This window comes from Ptiloglossa arizonensis, chromosome 6 (assembly GCF_051014685.1).
Source record: "Ptiloglossa arizonensis isolate GNS036 chromosome 6, iyPtiAriz1_principal, whole genome shotgun sequence".
In the NCBI taxonomy this organism is placed as follows: Eukaryota; Metazoa; Arthropoda; class Insecta; order Hymenoptera; family Colletidae; genus Ptiloglossa; species Ptiloglossa arizonensis.
The window spans coordinates 25,307,854-25,332,229 of record NC_135053.1 but is presented as its reverse complement, the minus strand read 5'-3'; the positions used below and the strand labels follow the sequence as shown (position 1 = coordinate 25,332,229).

At 45.5% G+C, this 24,376-nt stretch overlaps 4 protein-coding genes across 21 annotated transcripts in view; 2 read left to right on the top strand and 2 right to left on the bottom strand.

Moving 5' to 3' along the window:
- Positions 1-76: 76 nt before the first annotated feature.
- LOC143148128 (uncharacterized) lies at positions 77-1,184 on the bottom strand (the record flags this gene model as incomplete). Its single annotated transcript, XM_076314072.1, has 2 exons — positions 77-524; positions 635-1,184. Coding segments are annotated over 2 exons (756 nt in total), but the record flags the coding sequence as incomplete, so codon positions are not given.
- LOC143148125 (uncharacterized) lies at positions 733-7,261 on the top strand. Of its 11 annotated transcripts, XR_012992408.1 has the most exons (15): positions 735-931; positions 1,989-2,161; positions 2,248-2,471; positions 2,542-2,906; positions 3,027-3,196; positions 3,319-3,455; positions 3,597-3,747; positions 3,839-3,980; positions 4,070-4,342; positions 4,413-4,549; positions 4,784-4,926; positions 5,003-5,236; positions 5,324-5,587; positions 5,690-5,771; positions 5,953-7,261. XR_012992408.1 is itself a non-coding variant. In XM_076314066.1 (13 exons), exons 2-13 carry the CDS (start codon positions 2,032-2,034, stop codon positions 5,358-5,360), a joined length of 2,166 nt encoding a protein of 721 aa, XP_076170181.1. In that variant the 5' UTR covers positions 733-931; positions 1,989-2,031; the 3' UTR covers positions 5,361-5,783. The 11 variants fall into 11 exon arrangements, 8 of the variants coding, with proteins under 8 accessions (XP_076170181.1, XP_076170182.1, XP_076170176.1 ...); XR_012992406.1 differs by having other exon boundaries at positions 5,324-5,771; XR_012992407.1 differs by lacking the exon at positions 5,953-7,261 and having other exon boundaries at positions 5,690-5,783.
- On the bottom strand, positions 1,059-11,941 carry LOC143148127 (uncharacterized). 3 transcript variants are annotated; one of them, XR_012992410.1, is made up of 4 exons: positions 11,107-11,941; positions 7,982-11,039; positions 7,461-7,863; positions 1,059-1,627 (listed from the first exon to the last, which is right to left on the bottom strand). XR_012992410.1 is itself a non-coding variant. In XM_076314070.1 (2 exons), the coding sequence occupies exon 2, from the start codon at positions 8,540-8,542 to the stop codon at positions 8,171-8,173; it is 372 nt and encodes a 123-aa protein (XP_076170185.1). In that variant the 5' UTR covers positions 8,543-11,039; positions 11,107-11,941; the 3' UTR covers positions 3,922-8,170. The 3 variants fall into 3 exon arrangements, 1 of the variants encoding a protein (XP_076170185.1); XR_012992409.1 differs by lacking the exon at positions 1,059-1,627 and having other exon boundaries at positions 3,922-7,863; XM_076314070.1 differs by lacking the exon at positions 1,059-1,627 and having other exon boundaries at positions 3,922-11,039.
- Positions 11,942-21,638: 9,697 nt separating this feature from the next.
- LOC143148316 (uncharacterized) overlaps positions 21,639-24,376 on the top strand; it is a 360,338-nt gene continuing 357,600 nt past the window's right edge. For 2 of the 6 annotated variants that reach the window (XM_076314561.1, XM_076314559.1), the window contains exon 1: positions 21,656-23,126. In XM_076314561.1, the coding sequence (XP_076170676.1) occupies positions 23,055-23,126 (72 nt within the window). In that variant the 5' untranslated portion in view covers positions 21,656-23,054. Of the gene's footprint in view, positions 23,127-24,376 lie in introns of all 6 variants that reach the window. The other 4 variants (XM_076314563.1, XM_076314560.1, XM_076314556.1 and 1 more) reach the window with 3 other exon arrangements.

Sequence of the window (24,376 nt, the reverse complement as noted above, 5' to 3'; positions counted from 1 at the left end):
TTTGAATCGTAATATATGAGAATGTATACAATGCTAAATTGCTTAAGCTAGCAAAAATATTTCCCATACATTTCAATGTACGTTACATTTAATAGTTCGTATTTAAAAAATTATTCTTATGAAGGTATTATAACTTAAAATAAAAATATTAGTTAAAATACAGTGTAATTTGGCACAAATTAGTTTAATGCCGGATCAACGTAATCATGTTTTTATAATTATAGTGAACTCTTGTAAATTAATACTTATACCGGTGCTCAATACTTTTCTGATAATTGTGCTTCAGCTTTTAATCGGTTGGAAACAAGAATGATATCCTCAACAAATGGGTGATGATCTCCCCCCAAAATCCTCCATTTCTTCCCCTTCTCCAATCACGACTTTCCCGCCTTTTCTCATGGCGTCATTTTTTTTTTTATCTTTCCGAGTGCACATCTGCTTGCACGTGAACGTAGCAAATTTGTATCTATGTCGTCGTGAAAATACGTTAATAGGTAACGTGTAATGCGGAGCCAATCGAATTGCTGCATATTCAAGGAAATATTTTTACGATAAAAGCGAAAACATAAATGTACGAAAAGAAAAGGAGTAATCAAATAGGTATGATCACGGAAGTTTTAATGCCCGGAAGTACCTAAAACGACGGTCGTCCGGTGTAAACACGACGAGTGTGACGCGTACCATTGCGCAGCTACCAACGCGCAGCATTTGAACGTTCGTAGTTCGATCGGCCATATTGGTCTCCGGGTCTTACACAACGCCCTCACACGAACGATCGAGAGTTTACGAGGTAAGCGAATAATTTCGAGGTTTCGTGTGGTGAGTGAGCTTGGCACAGCGTGGAAATACAATTCCGTACGAAGAAAGGCAATTTTCAGTGGTACTGGAGGGAATCCGTGGCCACTGGTCGCGAGCAGAACGCGAAAGATCGGTGAGTTATCCGGAGCACGCAGCAGAACGGCCAGTATTCCCTTCCGTCGCGTCCTCCATATTGATGACAGCGCCGACGGTGATAATTTTCTGAAATTTTTGTCGTTAATGCCCCCTGTGTCCTGAAATCGAAAGCACCCGCGTTGTCTTAAAAGCTTTCCGACAGAATGCGCAACTTCGGAGACCCCGGTGTTCGACGAGAGTCCGCGATTACGGAAACCTGGAGGCCCGCTTCGTATCTCCACGCGCTCCTTCGTCCATCACGCCGCGATCACATTTTGCCCATGGCGTTATCCTTGTTCGCATTACCCGCTTCGCGTGTTACATGGCGTTCCGCGGCGGCGTGTGTCGCTCCTGTCAATCCCGTTTGACTCTGCTACGCGAACACGCTGATATGCTGAATTTCGGTGACTGCCAACGTGTGGTCAAAGTCGCCAATTTTCCGCTCACCCTCTCGTGAATGCGCCCGTCCACTCTTTCATACCATTAAATTCTTCACCCAGATATTGATTTTCCTCTCAATTTCACGCAACCACGATGTCTCGTGCATTACCACTTCTACTCCGGTGGTAATCCAGTGGAACTCACGTTATTCACATTAGCACACGTGTTTGTACGTTCTGGATTGCAAAACCACTCACACTTGCGCATTCTGTTGATACCATTGTTGTATTTGACTGCATACAATGCTTGGAGCCTATGTTTTGTTTTTGTAATGATTCAGTATCCATATGAACAATTGCATTTCAATAAATTCTTTAATAAGGATATTTATTTATCTATAGCTTACAAACTACAGTGTCGAAAATGTAAACTATATGTAATTTAATAACACAATAAGTCTTTGAGTTGATCAATTATTATTTGTTAAAAAGGTAAAAAACTTTACCTTAATATACGCTAAAAGCAAAATCAACATTTTGTTACACTTTAATTTCAATAAATGTATGTTGATGCAATAATCAGTTTAATACATTAATGTTTGAAGGAAAATAGTTTATAGATTGTGTACTTTATTTTCATCATAAAATGAAGGATATCGATTAATACTGTTTCAGATTAATGAGAGAAGATATATTTGCATGAATTAATGATCTGACCATGACGAGTAACGTAGCAACAATTAAGTTAGAAGAGGGGCAAGAATCTGTGACAGAGATACAAACATACTTGGAAACATTTAATAAAGAAATAGAAGGGGGTCAAGGGGAGCAATTACAACATGTGCAGTGTTAGTATTTTACAACGCATTAATAATCGTTCTTATGCATCCATAGTAAAACATGCATGCACAGTTATTATTATATCATATTACAGTGCAACAAGTGGAAGGATTGTCTGGTGGAGAAGAAGGTGGAACGTATTTTGTTGACCAATCTGGTCAATACTACTATCAAGCAAATAGCGATGAAACGCCTGTAATGACACAAGTGCAAATACAAGAAGTAGAAGAAAGTGATGTACAGAACGAAGGAGAGACTTCTCAAGAAGAACAGTATCATGAAATTGAAGAACTTGAAAATGTTGAAGGCGATGAAGATGTAAGATAAAGTGATCAATTAAATCTTAATTAAATATATATTATTCTTACAAAAGTGTATCAATTCATAGGGACAAGTTGGTAACAATGGAAACAATCAAGTTGTAATAAACTCTGGAGATGCATATCAGACAGTCACAATTGTACCATCTGACACCAATCCTGGTGAAGTCAGTTATGTTTTAATCGTTCAACAACCTGATTCTGAAGACAAAGAAAGCAGACCTGCAGAAAGAGAAGGAACAGAGGGTGAAGAAGGAGAAGGTGAACAAGATCTTACTGTTTACGATTTTGAAGACAATGAAGACAACGAAGCTCCTGTGGAATCTGAGGCAGAAGATGATAAAACCAAAATTATTAAGTTCCTACCTAAAAAATCCCAAACAGTTACTCAAGCTCACATGTGTAATTATTGTAATTACACGAGTCCAAAACGGTAAATTTTTTATAACATCCTATTATTTTTATCTCCTATTATTTTTGTTTTCTTGGCATATTATAGTTCAAGTGATAAATTACCAGTATAAAAAAAAAACTTTAAATTTGTATAACCCAGGTATCTGTTATCACGACATATGAAATCACATTCAGAAGAAAGACCACACAAGTGCAGTGTTTGTGAAAGAGGATTTAAAACATTAGCTTCGCTTCAAAATCATGTTAATACACACACTGGGACCAAACCTCATCATTGTAAATTTTGTGACAGTGCATTCACAACTTCTGGTGAGTAAAAATTTCTTCTAAATACATTGTGTATTTACAAAATTGTGCAATTCTGTCTTGCTAAATAAGATGAATTAATATTGTTTCAAAGCATAGTAATTATTGTCAGTATTACTTTGTAGGTGAACTTGTTAGACACGTTCGATATAGGCACACTCATGAAAAACCACACAAATGTCATGAATGTGACTATGCATCGGTTGAACTATCTAAATTGAAACGTCATATTAGATGTCATACAGGGGAGCGTCCATATCAGGTACATTATGCTATTACTTACTCTACTCTACACTTATGCTATTACTTACTATATTTGGCACTGATTCGTTATATATAATCGGATATGTTGTTCATACATATATATATGTATTACAAAATCATTTTTTTTTCTGTATCACAGTGTCCGCATTGTACATATGCAAGCCCTGATACGTTTAAACTAAAACGACATTTACGAATACATACTGGAGAAAAACCATACGAATGTGATTTTTGTCAGGCAAGGTTTACTCAATCTAACAGTTTGAAAGCTCATAAACTGATACACAACGGTATGTCGAGACTTTGTATGTTTATTTATAAGATTTACTACTTAAAATTTTATTTTATTTTTGCTATTCATGATAAAAATATATTTTATAGTTGGTGATAAACCGGTATTTCAATGCGAATTATGTCCAACAACATGTGGGAGAAAGACAGATCTCAGAATTCATGTACAAAAATTACATACCTCTGATAAACCTTTAAAATGTAAGCGCTGTGGAAAAACATTCCCAGACAGGTGAATACATAAGAGAAGTTATATCGTATAAATTATCTGACAATATTGTTTCTTTATACAAATATGAAACATATTTTTTGTCTTCACAGATATAGCTATAAATTGCACAGTAAAACTCACGAAGGAGAAAAATGCTACAAGTGTGATTTGTGCCCGTACGCATCAATATCCGCGCGACATCTTGAAAGCCACATGTTAATTCACACAGATCAGAAACCTTATCAATGTGATCATTGCTTTCAATCATTTAGACAAAAACAACTTCTTAAACGTCATTGTAATCTTTATCATAATCCTTCTTATGTTCCTCCTCCACCACAAGAGAAGACACATCAATGTCCCGAATGTGAACGACCGTTCAGGTACGTAATCTTCGTAATACGCATAATATATTAGAAAAAGGCAATGTTGTATAACAAATTTGTTGTTCAGGCATAAAGGAAACCTCATTCGACATATGGCTGTTCATGATCCAGAGTCATCCCTCCAAGAAAAACAACAGGCATTGAAGATGGGTAGGCAGAAAAAAATTCAAATCATAGATGGACAGAGAGTCGAAGTTATGACAGGTTAGACCAAGTTATTTAAAAGTGACAAATTTATTTGGTTCGCTTATATGTGTATAATTAATAGCAAATCGATTTGAACGTTTCTCAAACAGTGTCTCATTTTTTATCGAAATGTATTATCAGCACATATATGATGAATTAGTGACTATATAAACTTATAATCACAGGGACAGTTACGATGTGATCTGTATACAGATCATTGACTAATATCCATGTGTTATGTTATGGTAACAGGCGATTTAGCGTCTAAACTTAAAGGTTACGAAGAAGAAGAAGAAGAAGATGAAGATGATATGATGGCAGTTGAAGGAAGCGATGGTCAACAATATGTTGTACTGGAAGTTATTCAACTAGCTGACAATCAGGGAACTGATCAGGTATACAATTCGCGTATTGTTAAATAACAATGCGAAATACTTACGTACGAATATGTGATAATTTTGTTCTTTTTAGCAGATGGCTGTTGTAGCGAGCGAAGACGGAGATTTGGTAATGCAAGATCCTCTAAGTCAAGAGAGTGGTATTGTAACCGGCACAGGGGAAGAAGGAGACGAGGCGGAAGAAGACGAAGAAGTCGAAATTGACGAACTAAAAATGGAAACAGTATCTACCAAATCCTCGTCGCAAAACACACAAAGTGATCCAAAGTTACAAAAAGAAATGGAAACGTGCTTTGGTTTCGATGAGGTAAGCTATTTATATCTTTGGTTACACTTGTAAATTATTATTTGAAAACGCAGTTCATTATTAGGTGTATCGATTGCGACATTTCAGGAAGAAGAAGAAGAGGAAGAAGCCAATAGCAATATAAATATATTGCAGACAATTTCGTAATAAGAACGAACGTGAGAGAAAACCTATCTACGTAATAGTCAAATGTTTTATCTCTATCACAGTGTCAGTGTACATACTGTATGAGTGCAGTGTACTACTATGATATTTAAAAACTCTGTGCATGGCTCCAATGGAGCTATCTTTCGGGGCTAAAGTGGTCCACATACATGGTACAAGAACTTTTTTGCCACTAGTGCATTAGATGTACGTAATAATTTATGAAGGAACGTAGTTTTGTGGTTTAGTGAAATATCAAGCGAATGTACAATTATAATAATGTAAAATATTATTTTACCTTATTATCAGTGAAAATTACTATCTCCTTTGGAAGTCAACGTAAACCGACAAAGCACGTTATTGATGAAAAACAAATATATTAGTAATATAGGTTGGCATAATATTTTTAAACAAGTTATTTAAAAACTTTAATATAAAAGCACAGCGCATACTAAAATGTTTGAACCGACTGATGTCGGTATTTGTTGGAATATGGATAACAAAGCTGAAGTTATAAAATAAAGTGAGGCTGCAGTGTACATAAATGCTTACCATTACACCTCATTTTATAGACAAATACCGTGTTCTATGGATGACTAGAAGAAAGAGAAGAACGCTGAAATTAATTGTATCGATCGCATTTCACGGTGTATAACGTGAATAATACTGCATATACATAGGTATGTATATAAGAATCGGTAGTAACGGAAAAATGAATTAGAAATTTTTTCGTTGACCTGAAAGATGTTACATTCGTGATTGTATATACGTATTTCGTAATAACAATAAACTGTCATTTTACAAATAAGTACCTATAAATGCTATTAATGATTACGATTATACGAAGCCGAACTTTTTGTTCATATATGAAGGTATGAATGACGGTAAATAACTTGATGTTGAGTGTAATGTTATGATCACTAGCGTGTTTGTAATGCTTGATTCTTTTTCATCCCATTTCTTTGAACATTTTTCGTCGCGCGAATCGCATAACTTTCAAAATATTCTCCTTTCCAGGTTTATGAAACAATACAATAAAGAGTATACTTGTAAAAAGTAAAATGGAACTTGTAAAGTGCATCTGAGGTACGTTGTGTTTCATTCTGTATCAGTTTGCTCTACCATATAATATACGATTGTGTGACATCCAGAAATTGCAATTTATTATCGGCACGAATTATATAGGTTTCAGTTATGTAATCAAGTTATTAATGTAAATGTAATCTTACACACAGTTTTTCGTACATTGTTGCTTGTAAGTTATGCTATGTACCTCGGAAAATGAATTACTGTAAAAATACTGTAAAATTTTTTACACTCCAGCTGTAAAATTGTAATTGAGTGACTGATAATCATTGCGTGCGCTTCAAAACGAGGCACTTTCGTACATTATCCCAAAGAAAAACGGTGTAGCATTTTCTCTATAATAAATGTTATGTCATCGACAATGTTTGCGAACATTATTTCCAAATGTTACAATCTCATTTTAACATTTGTACGTGAAAAAGTTGCAACGTTAGATACACGGGTTGTTTTTTTATTGTTGAAAAAAAAAAACATTACGAATCGATCTGTTTGCCTTTAAGTCCCGGAAATAATCCACCACATTCGATGCGTTTGCTTCCACATTTAGTGTTATTAGGAAAAGCCGCGCCCAACTGCACCCTTACGGTCGTTAACCCATACATATTTACGTATCATCGTCTCGTTTATCAGGGACCATTTATAGAACACGCGATAGTTTATGGAAGGTAGACTCTTTCATATTTACAGTTACATCGAAAATGATTGTTAACAAGTGATAAACAATTTTGTTGCACGAAATGCAAAAGCTTGTGCATCGAAGACGACGCCGGCGGATATCCTTAATAAAGAAATATGAAATTTTATAATATTATCGGTATTTCTCTAATTTTTAACCTACAGATTTTCATTTCTTTAAGCGTTTTATCAAACAGAAACAGTGAGCCAAGTGATTTTTATGAGTGTAAAATGTTGCGTGGAAATTGTTCAGTGAAATGAATTAATTCGAAAAAAGTAAACCTTTTAAATTTGAGTATAACGTTTCATACGTACCAACCTTAATAATGCTTCTGTGAGAAACTTGAAATGCGCGTACGATTTATGATTCGAGGTAGTATGTCGATTCCTTCGTTTTACCCACCCGATGGTTCACGCCTTCCATTTGTATTCCCAGTGCGTCCGTAGGACGTAATAATAATCCTCTCTTTCGAAGGAATGTCGATTGAAAGCGAATCTAACAATACGCGTATAATTTTGTGCGTGCAAACGTTTCGCCCGACGTCGGCGAACTTTGATGATCGCGAGTGTAAATGTTACCTAATAGGTTTTCGTGCACTGTGACAACTTCTTTCGTATCTGTATCGTAACTCGAAGAATGACGCGGTAAAATGTTATTCCCTTTCCTTACGAACACGAGTCATTGATCTTCAACAATTGTACGATTCCATCCATAACATAACCTATAATTAAATATTACCGAACTGTATTATTCCTGTTACGTGCCATTCGATAAATCACATAGTAAATATAATTATACATATATCGTTGAATGGTCTGGAAACGTAAATATTAACGTACCTAGTGCATTATCTAGTTTAATACAACGTATCCATACGTTGTTGTATATCGTGGGGAAAATCGCGAAGTGTTAATCACCAATGGTGAGTTTAATTAACGAAGTCATAATTAGCGGAATTCTCTATTTTTAATTAAGAAGGGAGAGAAAGCGTTTCACCGCGAGAAATTCACGAAGTGACTCGTTTTCCACTAAAAGATAATCTCGGCTCGACAGCGTTTACATACTACTGTCGACAAACGAAACGGACACGGGGACAAATGGACGTGGCACAGGATACAGGCCCACGCGAATGCACTCTCTTCGCCTCCCACGGTCCTTCTTTTACGCGACAGCGTACCGGTAGTTTCCATGTAGGAGAAGAAGTTACGAACCACCTGAAAATCCATGTTAGCGAGAAACCCTTTTTGGTTCGGTGTCCTGAAAATCGTGCGTCGAACCTGTTTTGGTGAACTTTGTTTCGCAAAATCATTTTCGGTCGGTGAGATGAAACTCGAATGCTCGTATCGAGAACACTTTACCAACTGTGCGAGCGTTTTTTTTTTTTCTTTGCAAATTTGCATCACGGTATTGTAACGCGCGTAATACCCTTAACGAGTGTTCGAAACGGTTCAACCGTTCTGTTCACGATAGGTGAAAGAAAATGAGTAAAATTACAGACGAATTGAACGTAGAATGGATGTTGTAAGCAATGCTTCCGTTCGAGGAGTCTTTCGTCGCGAGTAATACCAATTATCAGGTTTCGCCACGAGGAAGTCTAGAAGTTGCTGCGCACGGAAAACCGAAGAGAGACGGATGGAATTTTGATTCGCGCGTTATTTTTACAAACGAGATTACCGAGTACGGCTGTGATACTCGGTAAGTGACGAGATAGAAGGAATCAAAGTTACTTCGATATCTTTAATTCTGCCGAGTAATAAAATGAGGCGAAATCAGGGACAATGGGGCGTGTTTCGCGCAGTTGGGCCTAGAGTCGTTTCCTCTTACTGTTGGTAAGCTCGATCGAAGAGAAAAACGATCGTCACCGAAACACGGTGTTTCATTTCGCCGCCAGCCGTGCAAGCGTGTACACGACTTAGAACGTTTGACAACAGAACGAGTTCCGGTTCCCTCGAGTTGGTAAACTTTTCCAAATACGCGTTAACCGCGTAGCCCTCTGCAGCCGAGATATCGAAACACGGCAACTGAGAATCGTATTTCGAAATAAAAAATTTTCACCCGAGTGTCTTCGGAGCGAACGTGTTCCATAGTTTGAAATATTGCGGTTGACTCTTGTTTAGGAATTTTTATTAAGTTACATTATTCATCGATTCTGTAGCGATAAATAAATTCCCAGACATCGAACGAGAAATTTGTTTCTTTTTTCTTTTTTTTTTTTTTTTAACCAGAATATTTCGTACGCTTGAAATTTGCTTCCGGTTACGATCTCGTCCATTTCGACAGAACGCTACGAGAATGAATGAAACGCGCGAAAAAGGAACGCACTGGCACCGCTTGCGTCATGCTTGATCCCATCACTGCGCATAAGATAAACCGGCGTATCGGTGAAGTCATGTCGCGTATAATGCGACTGCCTTCGCTTTATACGTTTGCTCGCGTGCCGCAATAAAACGCGCGTGCATACGTTATGCAGTTTCCTTTTCACGAGGACCACCTAGACGGCCCATGACCATGGACAACGACGAGCCGTGTGTCGATTCGTGGGGAGAATCCGTGTTTCCTTGCACTCGCGTGCACACGAATCGAACGATAGAACGCGAACGAAACGAGAAACGACCGACTCGTGCGAGTAGTTACGTCAATGTACTATCGGTATTTTCGTAATTGTTTCGTATCAAGGTTGCCCGGTAGAGTCGTTCGAGGATACGCAATAATTACGAAATCCGCGAGACGAGATCTCGATTGTTCGAAGAACGTCAATGACACCCGAGAAACGCCTTTCACGGTTATAAATAATGACGGCACGACTTTGATAATTAAGTGGGAAACGAGGCGGTGTATCGAGCTTACTGGACATTAAGCGTTGTCCCTTTGTAACCGTACAAATGCAATTTAATCCGGCTTGTCGACTGCCATGCGTTCGCGACCCTTTCATAAATTTAACTTAACCCCGCTGCTACCAGAAGTCAAACATCTTGATCGGTGTCATCAGTCTCTGTCACTATCGTCGAAATGTCTCCGTCCGTCTCTCCTCGTTGGCCGGGAACATGTTCGGACGTTGTTCGGACCCTGTTCCTCCGAAGAGTCAGCATTTTTATCGCCGCTGAATGCGCGCGGAATTGAATTTCACGATTAACCAGTAAGCAAAATTACGCCTGTGTCGTCGGTCTATCTTCCCGTTCGTCTCTCGCGAGACGATTCCTCGCGCGAAAGATCTTGGAAAATAAATAACGCGCGAGAAAAGACGTTGGAAATTTCTTATTTATCAATCTTCGTTCGGCCGTTTGATACACACGAACGTATACGCGCGTGCGCGCCGGCACGATTGGATTACGCTCGTGTCGGAGGATACGGTCGGGCTGCCATTGGCCGATGTCACGCGATGCTAGATTGCTCGATACTTTAATTAAAAAGGCTTTCACCGGCTGTGCACGATTTTAGAAAATCTGCCGAAAGAAAGAAAAAGAAAAAAAAAGTTATCGTCGATCGTGTCTCGAAACGAATGTTTGTCTTTCAATTTTCTTTCAAATTTTGTGGAGATTTAAAAGCCGATACCGACGTTGCTCGTTTATTTGGAAAACCAACGATCGAATGACTAAAAAAGTCGCGTTTTCCAAAGAGTTCACGGGGAGGTAGAATTCGCGGCACGACGCATCGAAGAAGCGCGTTTCCACGTTTAATTTTCTCCTGGTCGGTGAAAGAACGGATGCGCGCGTACAACGAGCGAAAATGATTTCACCGAATTCCAACGTCTCTGTTTCCCGATCGTTCGTTGTCCCAGATCTCCTGGAACTATATCGGTAACGAGCGCTTTAATTACAGGATGTTGTTAGCCCATTGCGACGGTTGGCCGCGTGAATGACTTCATCCACGGAGCGTGACCACGGGTACACGCAATACCTATAATACGTGTACGATTAAATATAAAATCGATTCCCGCAAAAATTTATTACGGTGATTACGTTACTTTGTTTCCCAGCGGTCGGTTCAGTTGCAAAATGCACGCCCATTCACGGACACGCACGGCACACACGGACGCGTTGCAGCGAGAAATAGGCGAAACGTTCTGTTCTCTCGGTTTTGCGTTATTCTGAATCGTGGTTGGCTCGGTTGTGTATCCGCATCGATTCTCGCAGACGCTTTATCAACGATGCAACGAACACTGGAATTTCTCTCGAAAATCTCACCGGTAGTTTCTATTCCCAGTTGACGTCGATAAAGTCGTAACTCGATGGAAAAACGAATAATTGAAACGTTACTGCGAAACGACTCGCGCCGATTACAGTAGTTCCTCGAAACTTCGTGCAGTCTGCTCTCTGTCTGCCATCAACGAGATTAAATTATCTCCTACCGGTCGCGCGCGTTCTACTTTTTCGTCTTTGACTTTTGAACGAACCGCGAAAAAGAATTCACGTTACACGGCACGGAATTATTTCTCGTGGATAATTTCCCAAGATTTTTCGTAATTGTGTCGCGTATCAATTTTACGTGCAATCGTGAGCAAATGAATGACAAAATCGATTCGAGTTTCCCCATCGTTGATAATTCAACGGTAACTTTGTTCGATCGTTTCTAACGGAAACTTCTCGAAAAACGATCACGAAGGGGATTGGGGTGTTCCAACGATCTCGAAGGAGAGCAACGATGTTATCGGGGAGCGCGATTTGTTCACGAAGGTCTGCGAAACGAAACGAAGACGCGAACGGACGAAGAGCGTTGCGAATACTAAAGTTTTCTTGCACAATGCTCGACGACAGAGTTCACAGTCTTTCGTAACGATCCGCGGTGTCCACGCGGAGAAGTTTTTCCTCTTGTGCGCGAGGCGCGCGATAATAACCGCTTACGCGGGACAGTGATCGATATTTAACTTGGGACAAAGCCGATGACGAGGAGCCAAGGCCCTGTCATCGGCGCGGCTGTCATTACGTAACGCGAATTACGCAAGAACGGCGCGCAGGATCGCGTCGTCAGCTGTTGGTAACACGCGTTTCTTGGGGGAGTATTATTGTTCGGAAACAATGCTCTTTCGTTAGCTTATCAAATTCATGCGGCTCCCGAGGAGCGTAATCCCGCACCGTTACGATCAACGTTGAAACCAGACCCGCGTGGAAATTATTTGCGATACGTTTACGCGGCTCGTGGAGCGTACGAACAGTATTTGAACTTGGTCGACGGAATCGATCGGTAAATATAGAAGGAAGCGTCGATATTTCGAAATCGGTACACGGTGAAGGACGATACCACCTTCGAGGGTGAATTCGAAACGTGGAATGAAATTTCGCGACGGTTTCTCTTCGGTAAAGATCGATTCGTGACGCGCGTTCGAAACAACGATCTTTGCGAGTTACGGTTCGGTTCGTTTCTTCGAACAACACCGAGAGCAACAAGAAGCACCTTTTTCGAGTTCGAGATTCGTTTCGAAGAAAAGGGAGAGCTTTTCGACGCGCGTCTATCGATTCGCGATCGGTATCGCTTATTCTCGTTCCTGCGTTGGAAATGCGATTCAAGAAGATCTTCCAGGGCTAGGCTCTTTACTATTCGGAGAAATATCCGCATATTTTACTACGCTCCTCGTGTCGATGAGCGTGGTAGTCGTGCCTATTGTCTAACTTCGATTATGGAGAGGCTCGCATCCGCTCTGCGTTAATTTAGTCTTTGTGTTCCTCGGCTTCGATGTGCCGCGAACCTATAATTAGAGTCGGAGAAAACTCGTTTGTCGCTCGTTTTCGCTATCGATGCGCGTTAACATTTGCGGGCCGGGAAAAATCATCGGGGTATATTTCAGAGCACAATCGAGAGCCACTCGTATCGACGATTGTTGTTCGATCGTACCGGCGAGAAATTAAGGTCTCTTTGTTCTTACCGTTGCAACGTCCGCGTTTGCGTTTCACCGTGCAACCGAACGGCCTGGTTAATTCTATCGTCGCGTTTATCAACGAAACGATCGGTCAAGGTGGAAGAAGCGACCTCGAGCGTTCGGTTCGACTTAGCCCGATCGTAGCTCATCCTGGATGAATCGGTACAGGGCTTGCGAGTCTAACGCGTTTTCAGTTTTGCGGACCAGTCGTCTACGTGTTTCTCGAGGTACGCGCGGCGACCGAGTGATGATTTTTCATCGTCGTCGCGAGAGAGGATGGGAATCGTCTCGATTACGTTTGTAAACATTTTACGTAATCTTTGGCGAGCGGTTCGAGCCGAGCCGGAGTCGTAAACTGAATCCGCGCAGGCGTGTTTGCTGGAAGAATCGAGGCTCTCGCGAGGCGAAACGTTTCTCGCAGAAGGAGGACGTCGTTTCGAAGAGCCAGGTCGAGTTCACCTTGAGGGAAGTCGGCGTCGCCGTGTGGTCGTTCTTTCTTCTTTTTCTTTTTATTTTTCTCTTTTTTTTTTTCTTCGATTCTCACCTCCCAGGGGGGAGCATCGACGAGGGCCCGTTTCGTTCGAAAACCGGGGCCCCCGGGGGCGTGTGGGCAAACCGAGAGAAAATCCGCGGGATGCAAATGGTGGCGCAACCGGAATAAAAGCTTTAATGTCTCTGTCCTTGCGGGTCTCGGCGAACGACGCCACGCCCTCGTCGCAAATTGGCGTCCGCTGTTTTTTTTCTTTTTCTTTTTCGTTCGGAACGCGACGGCATCGCGGAGTACACGACCCGATAAAGACGTAACGTAACGGCCGATTATGGCGTTTGCTCGTGGGTGCGATTACGCTCCACGCACCGTAGTCGCGAATTCATTTCGTTTGGTGGCGGTAACGCGCGCGCGGGTACGCCGTCGCTTCTTATAAGGATCGAACCGTCGAAAGGGAAACGGGGCAGGGACCCATCCGCGAGCCTATCCCAAATCTCGCCACGGGATTCACCGTTAAGAGCGCGTTTCACGCAGTGTTGTGCTTTCCTCTTCGAGATAGGAGAATCGGTTGTCGTTCATCGTGGACGAAATACACCGGGGACAATTTCGTCCGGTATCTCTCACCGGAAACGAGCAAACGAGTCCGAACATCGTTGGTTTCTAAGTCGCGAGACTCTTTCAAGAACGTTTCGAGAATCTCGAGAATAGTTGCTCGGGTTGAGAAATATCGTAAACGAGTCGAAGCGCGCGTCGTACCGTTGCACGAGTCGGTACTTTGATCTTTCGTGGGACGTTAAACGGGGTGTAGATTCGCGCGTGTATTTTCTTTTACGCGTTCGAATAAAATACATTCCCTTAAGAAGCGTTTCGTAGCCGGGCCACCCGTGTCCGGATGAAATCCGTGGCCGCAAAAAGGTCGAGAACTCTTGTTTTAAAAGTACCCGCAACCCTCGTCAAGCTGAACGAGGCGGGCAACGAACGGTTATGAGCAACTGAATCGTTATCCTGTCAGCTTCTCCCCGATGCCGCTAAAGAGGCTTAACATCAAAGAGCCTGACGCACGCATGCCGGATAATAACCGATCCCATTCGCAACGGCGACGATCGGTATCCACGTTGAGACATTCGTAACGGTAGCTGGCCGACGATCGTCGAACGCGTGTCTTCGCGCTCGAACCACGGTTTCACCACCCTGAATCCTCGGGTTGGAAACTGGCTAGAGCTGTCCACGGTATAATCCGTCTCGCCGTCTGGATAACCGGGAAGATGAGATACGTCGCGAAATCGGTTCTCGGTTCATGGTCCGCGGCTAATACGAGGAGCTAAGGTGGATCGATTTCCTAGGTTTCTCGGAGATCAAAGCTACCCGATCGTCGATCGTCGATCGGTGCGCGGTCGCGCGGTCGCGCTTGTCACCGACCGCGTGCATCGTTCCTCCAGTTTTTCGTTTTCCGTGTTACCGGGACATCGACCGTTTCGACGATGCACGAGTGTTCCGCGTATCGAAACGTCGAAAGAAACGGTAAGTACACGGGCAAAAAACCGGTAGAAAATCCCGAGCCACGATCGCTCGAATCGGAGTAGTCGACCACCGTAGCTTTCCTCTTTTTACGATGAGTCATCGCTCGTGTGTCTTTTCTGCCCGGTTCTCTTCAGCTTCTTTCTCGCGTTCTTCTGCCTGTTCGACTCCTCCTCCACCTCCTCTTTCTTCTCCACCTCCGCCTCGGGCTCCTTCCCTGTCGCTTCTTCCCCGTCTTTCTCTTCGTTTTCTTCGTCACGGTGTCCGTCGGACTCGGTACACGCGCGCACCGAACCAGAGACGGTCAGAATTTTTTTACGAACAATAGCCGACGAATAAAAAGCACCGTGCGACTATTTGCCCGCGCGGTCCGCTCCGCGTGAAACGGAGATTAGATCGAACGGTTCCGATTGTAATTTTCAACGAACGCGTTACCTCGTCGAAAGTCGTTTGTCTTTTGTTCGTTGCGCGAAATTGTCTCCGCGCGTCGAAGCCGCGTTGAACTCGCCGCCGAGCGGAGTTAGCTATTCACCGAAAAGAAAGCGAAGAGAAAGAAAATGGCCGCGACGGGAGAGGGACAAAGCCTCGAAGGTGGCTTCGAACGCGCGGCTCTTCGGGTCTGTATCGTTCCTGCCCGACAAAAAAGGACTCGCCGTAAATGTTGCTTCGACGTAGAGCCGCGGCTGTAAAAAATAAAACGACCGAAACGTCCTGGCTGCCCGCGAGCAGTTTAACTGCACCGTCGGCGAAATATCGACGATTCTCCGTCGAGAAAGAAAGCGAGCGAGCGAACGTTGGGCGTCGTCGCTGCCACCTTGGACGAAGGACGATAAGCAAAAAGTCACTCCTGCGGAGCCCTCGAAACTTGCGCGTGATCCTGGAGCGTTTGCGCGCAAACTCGGCCACGTTTCTGCCTCAACGCGGAGATCGTACGATTTCGAGACGATTTTCGAGAAGATTTGTTTCATCGATCGATCCCCGATTTCGAAACCGAGCTATATCGCGGATCGCAAGGTTCGTCATTTTTTAAATTTACCACTGTCGGTAAATGGAAAAGGTAGAATCGATTTTTGTAAAGAATAACGAACCGTCGCGCGATACGCTCTCGGTCGATGCAACATTTACGGGCGAACGAAAATAAAATTCTCGCGGAGCGTCGTCGTTTCGACGTTAAAACCGTTTCGTTGGTTCACGACAGATTCGAGACTCGATCGCTGTCCGGAGTTGGCATTAAGACGGGAATAGGGTTAACGCGAACTTCGATAAAAAAGTTTCATCGTCGAAAGTGCGGGGTTTCGGATGGATTTTTAAGGGCAACCGTTTCGTTATCGCGGAACAACGGCCGCGCGCGTATTTACGAGAGCGGAGGGTTTAGCGACGAACGGTGCTCGCTAATTGTTAAGAGGGCCGTAACCCCGTGAATGGTCTTTCGTTATTTTCGGTGTAACCTTACGCTGACCGTGTAAGTACCTGTCGTGGCATGCACTCGGGATATAAAGTGTAACGTGCAAAACCTGCCCCGCCGTATAACGTGCGGTACGACGGGTTTGCAAATGCGGCGCGGGGGTATGAGGTGCCATAATTCAGTCCTCGGGGCGAGAATCGTAAATCCGCGGTATGTCGAACTTTTACACTGCTCGCGGACCGTTAAGTAGCGCCATTCCGATTACCGTCGCGTTCCCGTTTCCCCGACGATTCGCGTGGAAACGTATTTTCATCCGGGAACAAGCTACGGATTGTTAATTTCGAATCGAAACCAGTTCTCGCGGACGAGCTTACGAGGATTTTGCCCTTCGAAAATCTGGGGATTTTGCCCCAGATCGGAAATCTACGATTTTTTGGAGCTACCTAACAGACACGGCTACATCTTATTGACGTTATTAACCGTTTGCCTTTACGTTTCGGACGATAGGTTCTCCGCGGAGGAACGATCTCGAGCGACCGACGTCTTTTGTCTCAACCACGACCGATCCGGAACAATTTCCGCTTCCCCGTTTCTCTGGTTCGTAATTGACGCGGAAACCCGGCTCCGTCGCGGAGCCAACTCTAACCTTTGGATAGTTAATCGCGGCTCGATAACGCCTACGTTTAATAACGAAGTACTTCGCGCGGTGTCGAACTACCAAACGGACGTGCCGCGACTCCGAAGCGCGAGCGTCTAACCGGGGACAGGTAGAAAGTGGTCGAAGAGCGCGGGATCGAGAAGGGTTGACGCGGAACTTTTACGGACGATCCACTCGGACGGCGTTAAATTTACAAATTGCGAAACGATGGGTGCGCGCGATCGGTACTCGAAATCGCGGCTAATCTAAATTGTCTAATGACCGTGTCCGACGGCTTGAGTAACACGCTCGATCGGCGGACGGAATCGTTGGTGGATAATAAGCGGCTTCTAAAGGGCCACGGCGCCGTTCGCGAAAGCGCCTCCACGAGATCGATACGTAGGTGAATTTCGCCAGATCGAATAATAATCGTCGTCGTTACACTGGCTGGTTCTTCGATTAACCCGGATAACCCCGTGGGTCCCCAAGGATCGTGATAATACGATCTCCCGCATTATCTATCGTCAATTCGTGGCGCGGTATTCGTGGCGAGCACTCCCTCTTGCTCAACGGCCGAAGCAGTGATTCACGATTCGTGTTGCACGTTACGATTTCAGCGCGATACACACGCTCGCGCGGGCTCACCTACGCCGCGGTGTTGGTTGTGCCGGTACGTCTTGCGACACGTTAATCTACTCTCTAATTACCTGCGCTTCCTTCCACACGTCCGGGATGCATGTCCAACAACTTATAGTCTCATCTAACGGCACAGAAACCTTAATCACCCGCTATTGGACGGGACCCGACATTGTCTTTGGTGCCTCCATCGCGGCCTCGACGAGTCCTCAACGCCCCCTTTTTTTCGCTCGAGCAAGTTTGCGCCTAGGCGTTGACGCGGCGTCCCGGCGTCCCGGCGTCCCGGTCTCCTCGGTATCCGCGATCCCTGCGATTAGAAACGACGATTTATGTTTCACTTGCCGGTCTTGCGTCACCCTACTCGCGTTCGTCGATCCGCCTCGGGCTATCGAGGCGAATCCCTCGCGAGTAAATATTTACATTGTGCGCGTATCGAGGGCTTTAGCTGCTCCGCGTTTCTACCAGTCGAGTTCATTTCGCGAATCTCGCGAACGGATGACCGGAGAAACGTTACGGCGACCTTGAACGAGCCGATTCTGCTATACGATCACGCGAGACCACAGGTGGGTGATTCCGGCCACCGAAAAGTTTCGATCGTCGAGCCACGATGGGGTTCGTCTCGTTCGTTTCCTCGAACGAGATCTCTCGTGGCGACTCACAATCTTCTCGACCATCTTCGAGAAGACGACTCGATCGATCGAGGACGTTCGAGGAGCATCGATCCACGAGGATTCCTACGGCGAAGCGTGTACGAAATACGCAGAAATCGGAGACACTCGGTGACCGTTACGCGGGTCTCGGCGGGCACGCGATGTTCCGTGTCCCTTCGAATACGCAAAACAGTCGATACGCGACCGGGCCGCGACTCGTTACGGTTATTACCTATAAGGCGTAACGTGCGGCGAACAGAAAGCGTTCAAACTTTAAACGCACTGCGGGGGAGTGACTCAGAGCCGAGCTATCTCATAGAGCAGCTAGATATGCCTGCTCGTTGCCCGGCAATTACGATTTGCGAGGGTCGAGCGCGTTCACACGGGAGGGGTTGCTTGCGAAATAATAAACGCTGGCTCCTTTATCGATTCCAAGCACGAAACCGCTACGTGGAGGAGATCCAAGAATAGTCGGGAAAGCATTGACATTGCCGTTCACTTGCTCGCCTTTGCCAGCCTGCATTTTAACAGATCGATCCTCGGACCGACTATTATTCCCTCGGGGATAGAACGAAGACTTCCGCGTTGGCTCGTGAGTTATCGTACTTTAAATTCCGCTTAATATCCCCTACCTTCGCCGGATCGACGTCCACTTTAAATTCAGAAGGTCCAACGCCGTGAATCATAGAGCCGGGTGGACATCGATTGTCTATTAAGAGGCTGAACGGCAGACCGTTCGTCCGCGGTCGACCGGAATCGTTGATCGTCGATACCTCGAAGACGACGATTCGTCGACTTTTCTACCTGCGAGGAGAAAACACAATGCGACGCGAACTTCGATTCGTTGGATACAGTGACGCGCGAAAGTATTCGCGAGAGGAACGTTGAACGCGAGCGAGGCGACGCGCTTCGTACGGGGTGCACGCTAGGCGGAGAAGTATCAACTGGCCGTTCAAGGTCAACTCGGAACTATCCTCGCTTTTACCAACGGAAGCCATCGTCGTGGTCGAACGTGACTCTCGATTGCTATTGGATCGGGTACCGCCTAAGAGTACAGTGAACGACGATCGATAACGGTGTCGGTTCGCGAAAGAAACGAAAAGCAAAGTACGAAGGTTCCCTGTAATGCAGATTTCCGTCAGCGAACGAACGAACGTTGCGGTTACGAGTACGTATCGGAAGCGCGCGCGCGCGCACGCGCACGGCCGTGGAAACGGTCGAACGGCAATGTGCCGTAGTCTACACCCCGAACTCGATGCGGCGACACTTTTTCCTCTTTGCCGTCACGGGCGTTCGATTCTTCTTGACTTTTCGACACGGTGTAGGGTCATCGTCGTCGCCCACGAAACGGGCGAACCGGTATGAATGAACGTCAGGAGGAACCGAGGGCCCTTTTCGAGGGTGCTCACGTGCCTGTCACGTGAGATAGGCACGCCCATTGTCTCGCGGAGAATGCACGGTTGCGTGCGTGTGTCGCGAGCCCGCGCATAGTGACGCGCACACATTGCCGCGTGCACGTGTGCGGTTGGCTGGCGGCGGCACAACGCAGGTTACGAGAACGGTGGCTGAATATTAAAGAGGGGAAGAAGTAAAAGGCGATAGGATGTGGCGCGAGGTGGAGACAGAGCGGAAGTCCCGCGACAACCGCGCTAATCGTGAAAGAAAACCATTTTGCTAAGGTCCTGTTTCTTCTTCTACGTCCGAGTGCCTTCGCTTCTTTTTTTCACGTCGCTCTTCGACGCTCGGACGATATCCCCCCCCGCGTCCAGAAACGAAATTCACGGCACGCCAGGGCCGGCGCGCGTTCGCGTATTAAAGATTCAGCAGGTAATGGCGTCGTTGGAACTGGCGTCGCCTCGTATATCTCGAATCGTTCGGTGATCTTTATGCGCCGTCTACCGCGAGCACTTTCTACGTCTTTTACCGCCCGTCGACCATCTTCTTCCCGCGGTTTCGTTGCTCCGCGCAATCGGAATTTCAAGAGTAAATTGTCCGAGGAATTAACCGCGGTTTACGGTGTTTCGTGTCTTTTACGATATTACGTTCATTTTTTTCATCGCCACGGTTGGCTGCGCACGAAACCGTTCGACCGCCCGGAAAATTTATCGACCGACGCTTTTCTGCGTTTCGCGAGAACGTATCATTAGCACTTGGATACGCGCCGGTACATTAACGTTGTCGTTTACGCCCGCGGGATATATGGTATCAACGTCGAGCGAAGAAAAATAAATAAAAACGGACTCGATGCCGTAACGAGAATCGAGACAGCAGCTACGAGAGTCGATAACGGACGACTTTTACTCGTCCTAATTGCGCCAACGATTAGGTCTCGTTAACGAGCATGGCCCAGGAAAGTTTTATCGACCGATACATCGATTGGTACGGACGTAACGTATACAGATGGTAACACAGTCGCGTAATGCAGCGGTGAAATGAACGCCGAGCAGCCTAGCATCGGAGCGAAAACAAACAAATGTAAACAAGAGAGGGCACGCGCGGCGAGGGCATCGAGCCTTCCGCTTGTTTAGCTCTGTTTGTTTTGGCTGCGTCGTTGAGACACGTTGCTCCGCTTTAACTCTTTCCACCGTTACGATCGCGGCGTTATAATGCTCTTTAAACGACGTTCTTTTCCGTTTCTTTTTTTAACTGCCCACGTTCATCGGCCTCGGTGGTTTACGATGTCGCGGAGGGGCACAAATATCGCTTCGCGAGAAACTAACCTACACGGTAACATCAGAGGTTATAAAAGTTAACCTTTCCGCTCGGAGGAGTTGTACTCGGACTCGTGAAAAGGCGCAAAACGGTGAAATTGGTACGCATGCGTAGATTACTGTTCCTTTAACCGTTTAGTTCGCGACTGCTCGTTAAGAGAAACGATCGCGTTTGTTCGTTTTTCTCGCGTATGTAACTCGAGCTTTCCTAAAATTACGTTACGCGAACGAATCGAGACACCGAAACGGCACGAAACGTTTATCTCGCGAAATATCGGTGAAATGTAGAGTGGAAAATGCTTACCGAGCTCGGTAGCGGTGTTGTTTCGACATTTATTTTCTTACGGGACGTCCGACGAGCCAGCGGGAAACGATGCTCGAACCTCCGTAGATCGCCGATAGTACGTGCATAAATTCCGAAGGACAGAAGCATCGGGATACCATGGGTTCACCGAACTTGAGTTTTAGCGACGCAGACCCTAGAGCACGCCCTTTATTCCTGTTTAACGCGGCGTCGGGTGGTTAAGGCACGCCTAAAGTCGCGCTGAAACGCGATCCAGGTATATATCGTTCCGTAGTTCCGGCGTTCCGGACGTTCCGTTTCATCGTTCCACGGTTCGAGCGCGAGAGTAGGCAGTTGCGTGTGTCGTGTCAGTTATATCTCGGCAGCGAGTGCCGTCAGGCGCACGGGTGGTTCGACGCGCGCCGTTCGTTTAAAATTCTCGTGCATCCTGCGGTAACGAAACGACTGGAATCGTTGGGAGATGTTCAGCGTTTATCGACACTGCTCTCGTCGGCGATCACCGCGAGTACGATCCGTGTTGTTTCGAGAGCGCGAATGGTCGCTCGACGGCGACGAAAAGCCTCGTTCGTTGGTGTATAGAACGATGGCAGGTCGTTTTCATGGATTCTGGTCCAACGACGTTTATCGCTGTATCGTTCGCGATTGATCGTTTCTGCGAGCGGAGAGAACGCGCGCGTCCCATTTCGAAAAAACAACGCGTCTCAAGGTTAAGTTTATCGCCCGACACGTGATCGTATAGTGTTCACTTTTTTGTTCGGGCCGGATGCGAGACTGCAGTTTCGTTTGCGTACACGCCGGCGATTTCGATCCATCGAACGACCATCAAGCTCGATGTTTATCGGTTATACCGCGCGCGTCGGTAGTATCGGTGGCGTGCATGGCGGGGGACGCAATTACCGGCAGGACATTATAATGAATTATGCAAGAGATCGAATCACGCCTATTCGAGGATCATCGACTTTGTACACTTTATCTTCCGCTGTTAACACACGGACAGTGTTCATTCATTCCTCGCGCAGTTCGCTGTGAACGTAAGTGCCTTGTGTATCGAAAGTTGTCGCGAAATTACCGGTTCCAGTGCAGCGACAAGCTATCGTAAAGTATTTCGTAAAAACGTGCTGCGCGATTGAATCGCGGTCGTGTTTACTTTGAGCGGTGAAATTGTGAAACCGTGATAAACGATCGCCCGAAAATAGACGTTATTTCCGGCGAAGTGAACGGAGGCGATCGCGTTCAACCGCCTATTATCGAAACGGCGTGAAGTTCGTCGATTCGATTCGTACGCGAACCGTGGTGCTTTACTTTCGACCTGTGGCACACGCGAAACACGTGTTGCCGTCTTTCTAACCCGCGATCGTTTCCTTCGACGCGCGATATTAACGGTTCGACGAAACAAACATCGCGTGTACGGTGAATAACGTTCGAACGACCGTTGCCTGGATTCGCGCGCGGAAAATAGTCGTTCCGTTGAACGTAACCTCGATTTTTTTTTTGCCGCGAAGCCGTGCGTTCGCTCGCGCGTTCTCGGTGCGCTCGAGATCGAGATGCGGTGTTATTTCGATAATCGAACGATCGCGGCGATGTGGCCAGTGAAACGTGAATCTGTACGTTGACGGTTAACCTGCGAAGTTCTGTTGCGAATAAAAGCGAAGCACGAAGCGTAGGAAGCTCTGAAACAACCACTGGCGAACGAAAACCCGGATAATCGTCATGGCTTACGTGCTCTGGCGGGTCTTCATGAAGAAATACTCGAAGGTGCGGCTCGGCATCAGAAATCTACCGGTAAGTGTTGCACGAGAACCCGGGCTTCGTAATTTGGCGCCGTATGCGTGTACTTTATTTTACGCGCGGGCGTGCGTGAGTTCGTGCATGCGTGCATGCGTGCGTGCGGTTGTTCGCGATGCAAATGCTCATCTCGAGCAGAGCAAAACCACACGGCTCGGTTTCCATCGGCGCGCCAGGATAGAGATAAAACGTACGGAGGTGCTTCGTAAGGTGTAATAATTCTCAAGGTCAAGATTTTACGGCCGAACTTCGCGGCGCTTCGCGTCAAACAACCTCTGTAATTGCAGTAGCCGATGAATAGATTATGCATAGAGTCGAACGGAAAAACGTGCGCTCGGAATGAAAATCGGCCACGTTGTTATTCGATCGATCGAACGCGGTTCTCGTCGCTTCACGATCGACGAAACTGGGCTCGCGCTCTGCTGTTACAGCGGGGGGTGGCGCGCCATATTGAAATTTATAAAGTACACGAGACAAGGATAGAGACGGTGTCTCGTTTCAAGCCTACGTCGATTAGTTTGATTCGAAGTTATCGATAAAACGAACGGAGAAGTAAAAAAGACGAGGATAGACGAAGTATCTTATTTCGGTGTTACGGCAATTAAGAAAATGTTAAAAATCGATGGGGGACGAGCCGTATTGAAATTTACGAAGAAATAAGAAACGAACGTGGACAAAATACGTATTTTATTTTCGTGTTACGGTAATTGATTGGGTTCCTGGGACCTTGTTTCCGGTTTACGGTTAATGTATCGTTCTCTCTCGGGGAAATGTTTCGATCGACTTTGATTCGTCCACACGATTTAAAAACGGTACGAGAAACGTCGCGAAATTAAAATTCGCGAAAATTGGTCTCTCTCGCGATCGAGCGTGTCTGAATCGATGGCTGCGCGCGCATCGCGTCGCGCCTCGCAGGAAGGTCGCTAAGTACCAACGTCGGTGTAATTATTAGACTGCAACCGAAGCTAATGCGAGCACGGTAATTGGATAATTGCCGTCGAGCTCGCGTACCAGTTCTTTTTGTAACCGTTTCGTAGACCGGCACCGGTGTCGATTTATATCGTGGTATCGCGATCGATCGAACGTGTACACGGTTCATTGATTTTCCACCGAAAGCTGAATTCTTTCGCGGGCCGTTTTCAGCACGGAAACCGTCCAACGTGAGTCGATTCGGGGTCGCGGGCACACGAAACGTTTCTCTAGACATTTCTTTTCTTCTCGCGCCGTACTCGTTATTAATGTCCACC

Coding starts and splice junctions, on each gene's coding strand:
- LOC143148125 (XM_076314066.1), top strand. CDS start 2,032: ATGACGAGTAACGTAGCAACAATTAAGTTAGAAGAGGGGCAAGAATCT. Junction 3,456..3,596: donor CAGGGGAGCGTCCATATCAG/GTACATTATGCT, acceptor TCTGTATCACAG/TGTCCGCATTGTACATATGC. Junction 4,927..5,002: donor ACAATCAGGGAACTGATCAG/GTATACAATTCG, acceptor TGTTCTTTTTAG/CAGATGGCTGTTGTAGCGAG.
- LOC143148127 (XM_076314070.1), bottom strand. CDS start 8,542: ATGCAAATTTGCAAAGAAAAAAAAAAAACGCTCGCACAGTTGGTAAAG.